Here is a 12,035-nt window from a genome sequence, read left to right on the forward strand (position 1 = left end):
AAGTACGGCGCTCTTAATTTGCCTCTCATTTTACATCATGAAACCATGAGTTTGCTTAGTCTCTTATCCTTTCTGATCCCATCGGCGCTACAACAGCAGGCGTTAGCTTACGCATGCTTAACGCTTGTGAATACCATGTAAGATTAGCAGTGTAACATCGTGGACATGCGTTGTGGTACACATCCTTAATGTTGAAGACGAAGTTGTTAATTTCGTTTGGTAATTTTGACTCAAGGACATATAGATGTCACGCATCGAGCTTTGGGAAGTTAGCTCACGTGGGGAGGACAGTACATTTGCGTTCAAGTGATGCCAGTAGATGCCACCAATTCGGGCCGGATCGGCGCCCCCTGCCGATACTGGTATCGGTATCGGTGCAGCTTTATCCATAACAACCCTTTGATGAATGTCAAAACAGAAAAAATCCTTAAAAGAAGTAAGAAATTGAACAAAGTCGCTGGTTCAAATCCGGCTCGAAGGACCAAATAAATGTCAAGTTCAAAAATATCAAAAATAGATCCTGAGGTAGACATTTGTAAAATTACCCAGAAATAAGGAGAGAAGACATTCAGTTTTCTTGGCCAAGGAGAGCAAAATGTGACTGGTGAGTCACCAAAATTGATCTAAAGGAAAAAAATCCTCCTTGGTATTTTATTTGGGGGTTTGTCCTTAACAAAAATGGATGCCGCCCTGAGGGAGGGGAGAGCAAGTTGGAGACACCCATGTGGTTTTCAATTGGATATGTGTGTGCATGTAGGTGGAACTAAGTGAATACACGTGTGGAAGCAAGAGCTTATGTAAACAATCATGTAAACAGTCAAAACAATCATGTAAACAGTCAAAATAATCCAGACACTTCAGTTATGCAACGCTGCGGCCATGGAAGATATCCTCGGATGGAAAATTGTCCTCGAAGGTCCAGACGAAAGTCCAGACGCCAGGTGCTGAAGATGCTTCGGAAGGTCTAGTTACACAATGATGCGGCCATGAAGCAAAACAGTAGTCATCCCGACCCTCTTTTACTCTTTGTAACACTTAAGCATTATACTACAACCTGGTATAGCAAGCAATAATCATTTACTGGTTATATAAGTAAGAAAAATATGGCAATATGTATTATTTATGGTATATATGAGCACAAGCAAATATTCAATCAACCAACCAAGCAAATATTTAATCAATCAAACCTCGATAATTACCTCAACAAATGAAAAAATGAAACAAAATGGCTGAACTTAGCTAAATTCCATCTTATTCCGCTATATTACACATTTCCTTTCTAGTCCCAGGTACGGAGCAGGTCAGCAGTGTTGCTATGACAGCAGCGGTGCTCAAGTCCTGACGGCCGACTCAATCGGTGGGAGCACGCCAGACCGTGCCCACGACTGGGGTTCGCCCCCTTACGTGCACCCTCCTCGGGTCCCGGGTCAGTCGCACTGGGTCTACGACGTTCTCAGCTTCTACTACTGCTGCCTCTGGTCGGACAACTGTCACTATTACTTCAAACACAGACCCTCCAGCGACTGTCGGCGATACCGTCCACCAAGCTCAGGTTTAGTGTTCATTCTAATAATTTGACAGACAAAGAAACACGCGAGAGACACAAAAAGGGTCCGTGACAGTACGTCAGGATCAATAAAATATCCACACACAAAAACAGAGAAAACCGTGGTGAAAGGCAGACAAACGAGAAAAAAAACAAGGCAATGAGGCAACTAGCAATGAAAGGATATACAAACTGTCAAATGGCAGCAAGTCAATATCTCGGCAAGCCGCCTAGGATCGGTTTAATGACACTGCTGATGAGCTGGAATTGGATGCAGGTAGGACGTTGGGAACTCATCCCACAAAACAATCTGACCAGCAGTAGAATTTGACTAAATCATGGCAGTCGTCATACTAGCTCCGCTTGCTAGCTAGCACAGCTTTTCTCCCAGTCCAACCGCGCTATCACATTACGCTATTCAAACTTGGCGCCCTCTGTAGGTCAAAACATGTACTAAATATTATAGGTTTTTAAATCAATGGCAATAAAATATGTTTCTCATAACATATTAGTATATAACCTTAAACATATCGTAAAAGAGAACAATTGTGGCTTATTAGAGCCTACAAGTCTTTAAGTTTGAGGTTCTGTCAGGAAATAAAACACAACCAAAAGTATTCTATTCTAATGACAGTCACAAGGAGAGGAAGCCTCCCAGCTCATTGGGGATTTAATAACTTGCAGTCAGGACTCACTCGAGTCTCGTTTATTGGCACACAGGGGTCGGCAGGTGCAAAGCCCAGCGTCGCAAGAGTCTCCCCACCTGTCGAATCCCCGCGGCGCCTTTTTATTTGACAAAGTCACATGGTCAGAAACATGTCATAATAGTGTGCGTGTGATGCGCGGTGATTGGTTAGTTCAGAATAGCAACAGTTTGGGAAGTGCCTTACTTGGTGTTGTTTCTCAAAACTGGATGCTTACTGTGAAACAGAAGTGAATCTTATTACAGCTCATCTTGGAATTTTTCACAGAAAAGCATGCTGGAAAAAGAGGGAGTCAAACTTGATAATGCAGTCAACTGGCGTCATTTTGGAAGATCAAAGGAATACATGAAGCACACATATTTGGAACGCACGAACCTGAATACAGTCTCACATGCAAGCAAATAGTTTTCACAGCAGTCAATAATCATGTTTTAAAAGCATGAATGAAATATAGTCTTTCACAGGTTCCCCTTAAAGAAACATTTTGAAAACTTCCTTTAAAAATATTATCAATATTTATTAACATAATTTAACAAACGCCACTACAATTTGTAATTTCTTTGTTTTGTTATGAATATATCACTTTAATTTTCTTAATATATTATTGATGGTAGATTTGCATGAACACGCAACCATCATCATCATTCTACATAAAAAAATTCAGGACGCTAAGGGGCACAAACGTTGTACTCGGTTTTTGCTAAAAACGTACGGTTTGGCTAAAGTTTGCCAAAAACATAGCCATTCATTTATAATGGGCAAAATTTCCCATTGATTTCCAGTGTCCCTATTTGCTATTCATTTCAATAGCACGAAAACCTCCATTCACTCTTACTGATTTCCCACCCAAGTGACCCCATATCAACAGGAAAGTAACCCCAAAATACCACCAAATCAATAGGAAGTGGTCCAGTGTGAACAGGTAGTGACTCTAAAAATGCCCTCAAATCAAAAGGAATTGACTCTTAAAGGCTCTCAAATCAACAGGAAGTGACCCGATTTTTACAGGAAGCGACCCCGAAATGCCCCCAAATCAACAGGAAGTGACCCTGAAAGGCCCCAAAATGAACATTATACATAAAAAAAAAATCAGGATGGTAAGGAGCACAAACATTCTATTCGTTTTTTGCTAAAAACGTACGCTCTGGCCAAAGTTTGCCAAAAACATTCCCATTCATTTATAATGGGCAAAATTTCCCATTGATTTCCAATGGCCCCGTATGCCATTCATTTCAACAGCACCAAAACCTCCATTCACTCCTACTGATTTCCAACCCAAGTGACCCGATATCTATAGGAAGTGAACCCGAAATACCCCCAGATCAACAAGAAGGGGTCCAGCATGGATAGGAAGTGACCACCCAAATCAACATTATACATCAAAAAATTCAAGACTCTTAAGGGGCACATACGTTCTATTCAGTTTCTATACATTTTCTGCCAAAAACGTACAGTATGGCCAAAATTTGACCAAAACGTACCCATTCATTTTTAATGAGCAAATTTTCCATTGATTTTTCAAAAACGAACCCTGAAATATCCCGAAAATCAACAGGAAATGACCCCTAAAACCCTCTATATCAACAGGAAGTGACTCAATATGACCAAAAAGTGACCTTGAAATGCTCCAAAATCAACAGGAAGTGACCCGATAACCACACGAAGTGAACCTGAAATGGCTCAAATCAAAAGGAAGTGAGCCAACATACCAACCATCACAGCAACGCTACCATCGCACTTTCTCCCGAAATTGCATTTTCCAGTTTATGGTAGCTTTGCATATGACGCAAAAGCTAGCATTGTCTTTTTTTTAGCTTTCAAAGGCGCTTTTTTGGCGCACCGCCCAAGCAAAACCATTTGACCCAGCATCACCGTTAATACACGAAAACGACTGGAATTCTCATGCGTCGTGGGACCTCTTTCGTTTGACACCCAAAAATGACAGTTCACCCAAAAACATGGTTTTTGACCAAAAACTGAAATGTCAAAACGCTACTTGTTCTACGATTTTTCACTAAAACACATAATTAATACATTGAAAATTCAGGACACTAAGGGTGCAAAGTTATTTTGAGGTTTTGCTAAAAATGTACGGTACGGCCAAAATTTGACCAAAACATACCCATTCGTTTTTAATGGCCAAATTTCCCATTGATTTTAATAGCACATATCGAACCCTGAAATGCCCCCAAAATCAACAGAAAGTGAACCCGAAATACCCCCAGATCAACAGGAAGTGGTCCAGTATGGGTAGGAAGTGACCCCCAAAATCAACATTATACATAAAAAAATTCAGGACTCTAAGGGGCACAAATGTTCTATTCAGTTTCTATAATTTTTTTGCAAAAAACTTACGGTACGGCCAAAATTGACCAAAACGTATCCATTCATTTTTAATGAGCAAATTTCCCATTGATTTTTCAAAAACGAACCCTGAAATGTCCCAAAAATCAACAGGAAATGACCCCTAAAACCCTCTATATCAACAGGAAGTGAGCCAATATGACCAAGAAGTGACCCCGAAATGCCCCAAAATCAACAGGAAGTGACCCAATAACTACAGGAAGGGAACCTGAAATGGCTCAAATCAAAAGGAAGTGACCCAATATCACAGCACACATCACATCACAGCACATCACAGCAAAAGCTACCATCACACTTTCTCCAGAAATGGTGTTTTCCAGTCGATGGTAGCTTTGCATATGACGCAAAAGCTAGCATTCTCTTTTTTTAGCTTTCAAATTTGCGCCGCCCAAGCAAAATCGTTTGACCCACCGTCACTGTTCATACACAAAAACGACTGGAATTCTCATGCGTCATGGGACCTCTTTCGTTTGACACCCAAAAATGACAGTTCACCCAAAAACATGTTTTTTTACCAAAAACTGAAATGTCAAAACGCTACTTTTCACTAAAACACATCATTAATACATTGAAAATTCAGGACACTAAGAGTGCAAAGTTATTTTGAGGTTTTGCTAAAAATGTACGTTACGGCCAAAATTTGACCAAAACATACCCATTCGTTTCTAATGGCCAAATTTCCCATTGATTTCAATAGCAAAAATCGAACCCTGAAATACCCCCAAAATCAACAGGAAGTGACCCACTATGAACAGGAAATGAACCTAAAATTCCCCCAAATCAACAGGAAAGGACGCTGAAATGCCCTCAAATCAACGGGAAATGACATGATATCTAGAGGAAGTGACCCTGCAATGCCTGTTAATAGCTATTTTTGAGGGCTTTGCCAATTTAGATTTTTTTCCCCCAGAGGTCCGAGCAGCGCCGGCCCAGGCCATTTGGGGGCCCTAAGCAAAATAATGCAAAGGGGCCCATATTTTTGTTCCACAATTTCGTCACAGTGTACTGTGAAACCCATACATGCAATCCAACTCAAACGTCCATATTTTGTATATTAATCAGATTTTGCTGCACTGCATACTTCAAACTTCTCACCCCAAATGATTGTCAGTACTTACAGTAGATAGCACCAAACCTTTTTCTAAAAAAAGGAACAAAAAGAAGTTAAGGAAAAACTTTTATTTTTTTTAAGCTTGTAATGAAGTATCAAAACTCACAAAAGTCAACTAAAGCAAACTGTAGTAAACAAAATAGAATATACATTAAACAATTGCCAGATTGGGGGCCCCCTAGTGGTCAGGGGCCCTAAGCAGCTGCATAGTCTGCGTATAGGCTGGGTCCGAGTTCAAATTTTGATGGGAGCCAAAGGAGATTTTTGTGGGTTTGCCAATGGGGCTTATTTTTGTTGATCCAAGGGCATTTTTTTCTGTAGATCTGAAATCAAAAGTCAATGGAAGACAATGGGAATGTGTTTGTTGCCCAAATCCAATCTAAAATAGTGCTTGCATAGCAAATTTTTTCAAATCTCTCACTGAGACCACCAAATATATTTCTCCACTTAGCCGTGGTGTTTGGAGACCCTCATTTCATAACATTCGACGGCGTCGGCTACTCCTTCAACGGCAAAGGGGAGTACATTTTGCTGACGTCTCCCGCCAAACAGTTGACAATCCAAGGCAGAACCGAGCCGGTCCACAATTCAGGAAAGGCCTGCAAGCTGTCATCAGTGGCCATGCGAGAAGCGTCCTCCGACGTTATGGAAGTACGACTGGTCGCCGGTGATGCCGACCTGCAAGTCCTGCAAAACCAAAAGCGACTCGTGTTCACTGAGCAAAGCTGGATGGACTTGAACGGTGAGTAACAGGTATAAAAAACAGCTGTACTGAAAAAAAATTCAGGCGTGTTTGTGTTTTCCCCTTCCGCCGCCAACGTGACGGTGATGTTCCCTAGTGGCGCCGGTGTGGAAGTGCGTCTCCGGGAGGGAACTGTGACAGCCACGGTACTTCTCCCAGAAGAATTCCGCAACTCTACGCAGGGATTGCTAGGGAACTGGAACGGGGTGGGCGGCGACGACCTGATTCCCGCCCAAGGAGGGGCGGCGGCCAATCACAGTGACGCCCAGGAGGTCTTCAACTTTGGGGCCAGCTGTGAGACTGCATCATGTTTTCTTCTTGCCTTATCTGAGTGTATTGATTAGAAGAGGCTGACAGGGAATGAATGCTGCCAAACCTCCTAGTTTAAATGGATTGGACGTCTATTGCAGTCAGTGTCAGGCAATGAATTAACTAGGGATGCTACCTTCAAAATTAAGTTTTATTATTTTTAGAGATGCCGATCGATCGGGTCCGATCACGTCATTTTCAAAGTATCGGAATCGGCAAAAAAATATCGGAGATGCCTTTTAAAAAAAAATTTTTTTTTTTTAAATAAATCGTTTTCTAATTGTATTTAACGTTAGAGACATAATATGTTACACTTATCCAGAGTCTTTAGAATAGGCTTGAGGTAGGGTTATCAAATTTATCCAAATAACGGCGGTGATTAATTTTCTTAAAAATGTATCACGTTAAAATATTTAACGCAATTAATGCATGCGCTGCACGACCCACTCACACATTGTCGCGCACCATCTGTAATAGCGCCGTTTTGCCTAAATAGAGAGTTAAAAAGCAGCGTAAATTGAGTAGAGTGAATTTTGGCAGCATTTGGAACCTTATTTGAATTAGCTAGAACCTTAGAAATCCCTCTCCCTACGATTAGAAATATCATGGGAAGAAATGTGGGGAAGCAAGGTAGCAATTGATCTTTTTCGGAACACCTCAAGTTATATCCCATCGCAGAGAAGATATATGAATTGGTAGCACTACGCACAGTCGTGGTTTCACTTGTCATGGTTCCACTTCCTATCATACATTGGGCATGGCCTTCAGTATCATTTACTGAAAGCTCAACAAATACACTAGATGGCAATATTTAGTCACAATATACAAAGTCACAAGTCTTTCTATCCGTGGATCCCTCTCACAGAAAGAATGTTACTAATGTAAATGCCATCTTGAGGATTTATTGTCATAATAAACAAATACAGTACTTATGTACTGTATGTTGAATGTATATATTCGTCTGAGTTTTATTCATTTTTTTCTTAATGCATTGCTAAAATGTATATGATCGGGAAAAATTATCGGGAATGATTGGAACTGAATCGGGAGAAAAAAAAAAAGCAATCGGATCGGGAAACATCGGGATCGGCAGATACTCAAACTAAAACGATCGAGATCGAATCGGGAGCAAAAAAAAAACATGATCGGAACAACCCTAATTATTTTTCCAAAAATCATGCGATTGTACACTAATTTGTACCATGTAACTTTAATTTGACATAATTCTAATTTTTAAAAAAATACAGTACCTTGCAAAAGTATTCGGCCCCCTTGTACCTTGCAACCTTTCGCCACATTTCAGGCTTCAAACATAAAGATATAAAATTGTAATTTTTTGTCAAGAATCAACAACAAGTGGGACACAATCGTGAAGTGGAACAAAATTTATTGGATAATTTAAACTTTTTTGACAAATAAAAAACTGAAAAGTGGGGCGTGCAATATTATTCGGCCCCCTTGCGTTAATACTTTGTAGCGCCACCTTTTGCTCCAATTACAGCTGCAAGTCGCTTGGGGTATGTTTCTATCAGTTTTGTACATCGAGAGACTGACATTCTTGCCCATTCTTCCTTACAAAACAGCTCGAGCTCAGTGAGGTTGGATGGAGAGTGTTTGTGAACAGCAGTCTTCAGCTCTTTCCACAGATTCTCGATTGGATTCAGGTCTGGACTTTGACTTGGCCATTCTAACACCTGGATACGTTTATTTTTGAACCATTCCATTGTAGATTTGGCTTTATGTTTTGGATCATTGTCCTGTTGGAAGATAAATCTCCGTCCCAGTCTCAGGTCTTGTGCAGATATCAACAGGTTTTCTTCCAGAATGTTCCTGTATTTGGCTGCATCCATCTTCCCGTCAATTTTAACCATCTTCCCTGTCCCTGCTGAAGAAAAGCAGGCCCAAACCATGATGCTGCCACCACCATGTTTGACAATGGGGATGGTGTGTTCAGGGTGATGAGCTGTGTTGCTTTTACGCCAAACATATCGTTTTGCATTGTGGCCAAAAAGTTCCATTTTGGTTTCATCTGACCAGAGCACCTTCTTCCACATGTTTGGTGTGTCTCCCAGGTGGCTTGTGGCAAACTTTAAACAAGACTTTTTATGGATATCTTTGAGAAATGGCTTTCTTCTTGCCACTTTTCCATAAAGGCCAGATTTGTGCAGTGTACGACTGATTGTTGTCCTATGGACAGACTCTCCCACCTCAGCTATAGATCTCTGCAGTACATCCAGAGTGATCATGGGCCTCTTGACTGCATCTCTGATCAGTTTTCTCCTTGTTTGAGAAGAAAGTTTGGAAGGACGGCCGGGTCTTGGTAGATTTGCAGTGGTCTGATGCTCCTTCCATTTCAATATGATGGCTTGCACAGTGCTCCTTGAGATGTTTAAAGCTTGGGAAATCTTTTTGTATCCAAATCCGGCTTTAAACTTCTCCACAACAGTATCTCGGACCTGCCTGGTGTGTTCCTTGGTTTTCATAATGCTCTCTGCACTTTAAACAGAACCCTGAGACTATCAGAGAGCAGGTGCATTTATACGGAGACTTGATTACACACAGGTGGATTCTATTTATCATCATCGGTCATTTAGGACAACATTGGATCATTCAGAGATCCTCACTGAACTTCTGGAGTGAGTTTGCTGCACTGAAAGTAAAGGGGCCGAGTAATATTGCACGCCCCACTTTTCAGTTTTTTATTTGTTAAAAAAGTTGAAATTATCCAATAAATGTTGTTCCACTTCACGATTGTGTCCCACTTGTTGTTGATTCTTGACAAAAAAATTAAATTTCATATCTTTATGTTTGAAGCCTGAAATGTGGCGAAAGGTTGCAAGATTCAAGGGGGCCGAATACTTTTGCAAGGCACTGTATATACTTTTTTAGTGGGGGTGTCAAACGATTAAAATTTTTAATCGAGTTAATTACAGCTTAAAAATTAATTAATCGTAATTAATCGCAATTAATCGCAATTCAAACCATCTATAAAATATGCCATATTTTTCTGTAAATTAATGTTGGAATGGAAAGATAAGACACAAGATGGATATATACATTCAACATACGGTACATAAGTACTGTATTTGTTTATTATAACAATAAATCAACAAGATGGCATTAACACGATTAACATTCTGTTAAAGCGATCCATGGATAGAAAGACTTATAGTTCTTAAAAGATAAATGTTAGTACAAGTTATAGAAATTTTATATTAAAACCCCTCTTAATGTTTTGTTTTTAATAAAATTTGTAAAATTTTCAATCAAAAAATAAACTAGTAGCCCGCCATTGTTGATGACAATAATTACTTACACAATGCTCATGGGTGCTGAAGCCTATAAAATCAGTCGCACCCAAGCGCCAGCAGAGGGCGACAAAACTCAGAAAAACACAACAAGTACACATTTCACTGTGCTGTCATTTTAATCTGTTTGAGCGGGGCATTTGTGCGTTAATTGCGTCAAATATTTTAATGTGATTAATTTTAAAAAATTAATTATCGCCCGTTAATATCGCCGCGATAATTTTGCCAGCCCTATTTTTTTTAAATATCTTTTTTTTTTCATGAGCTTTAAATTTCATGAAAATACAGAGCCCCCATAAAATGAGTATAAGCTATCTGGTTAACATTAACATTATAAAGCATTTAAGCTAGCGGCCTTTTGTTACGCAAGTTAGCCAATTGCAACAACTGATTAACTTCCATAGCAAAAGTCCGCTAGCTTAAATGCTATATAATGCAAATGTTTACCAGATAGTTTCTGGTGTGTTGTGTAATGTTGTTTAACAGGTTTCTTTTTTATTTTTTGCTTTATTTAATGATGAAATATCTTCTAGCAAATCAGACTGACATCTTGTTTTTAAAACTTGGCAGGTGAAAAAAAAGGATTAAGTAAAAACATGTAACAAATAAATAAATAAACAGAAGCAGAGAAATGTACTTGCACAATTTCTGCAAAGTTTTTATTCATTTCAATGTTCTAAAAAATATACAACATATTTATTTACCTACCTACCTACCTACCTACCTACCTACCTACCTACCTACCTACCTACCTACCTACCTACCTACCTACCTACCTACCTACCTACCTACCTACCTACCTACCTACCTACCTACCTACCTACCTACCTACCTACCTACCTACCTACCTACCTACCTACCTACCTACCTACCTACCTACCTACCTACCTACCTACCTACCTACCTACCTACCTACCTACCTACCTACCTACCTACCTACCTACCTACCTACCTACCTACCTACCTACCTACCTACCTACCTACCTACCTACCTACCTACCTACCTACCTACCTACCTACCTACCTACCTACCTACCTACCTACCTACCTACCTACCTACCTACCTACCTACCTACCTACCTACCTACCTACCTACCTACCTACCTACCTACCTACCTACCTACCTACCTACCTACCTACCTACCTACCTACCTACCTACCTACCTACCTACCTACCTACCTACCTACCTACCTACCTACCTACCTACCTACCTACCTACCTACCTACCTACCTACCTACCTACCTACCTACCTACCTACCTACCTACCTACCTACCTACCTACCTACCTACCTACCTACCTACCTACCTACCTACCTACCTACCTACCTACCTACCTACCTACCTACCTACCTACCTACCTACCTACCTACCTACCTACCTACCTACCTACCTACCTACCTACCTACCTACCTACCTACCTACCTACCTACCTACCTACCTACCTACCTACCTACCTACCTACCTACCTACCTACCTACCTACCTACCTACCTACCTACCTACCTACCTACCTACCTACCTACCTACCTACCTACCTACCTACCTACCTACCTACCTACCTACCTACCTACCTACCTACCTACCTACCTACCTACCTACCTACCTACCTACCTACCTACCTACCTACCTACCTACCTACCTACCTACCTACCTACCTACCTACCTACCTACCTACCTACCTACCTACCTACCTACCTACCTACCTACCTACCTACCTACCTACCTACCTACCTACCTACCTACCTACCTACCTACCTACCTACCTACCTACCTACCTACCTACCTACCTACCTACCTACCTACCTACCTACCTACCTACCTACCTACCTACCTACCTACCTACCTACCTACCTACCTACCTACCTACCTACCTACCTACCTACCTACCTACCTACCTACCTACCTACCTACCTACCTACCTACCTACCTACCTACCTACCTACCTACCTA

At 40.8% G+C, this 12,035-nt stretch overlaps 1 protein-coding gene across 1 annotated transcript in view; it reads left to right on the forward strand.

Annotated features, from left to right (window-relative positions):
* susd2 (sushi domain containing 2) overlaps nucleotides 1-12,035 on the forward strand; it is a 35,165-nt gene that overhangs the window by 14,374 nt on the left and 8,756 nt on the right. The window contains exons 8-10 of the mRNA XM_057818451.1: nucleotides 1,284-1,552; nucleotides 6,177-6,467; nucleotides 6,513-6,761. Coding sequence (XP_057674434.1) covers nucleotides 1,284-1,552; nucleotides 6,177-6,467; nucleotides 6,513-6,761 — 809 coding nt within the window. The remainder of the gene's footprint in view (nucleotides 1-1,283; nucleotides 1,553-6,176; nucleotides 6,468-6,512; nucleotides 6,762-12,035) is intronic.

Source organism: Corythoichthys intestinalis, chromosome 17 (assembly GCF_030265065.1).
Source record: "Corythoichthys intestinalis isolate RoL2023-P3 chromosome 17, ASM3026506v1, whole genome shotgun sequence".
Lineage (NCBI taxonomy): Eukaryota > Metazoa > Chordata > Actinopteri > Syngnathiformes > Syngnathidae > Corythoichthys > Corythoichthys intestinalis.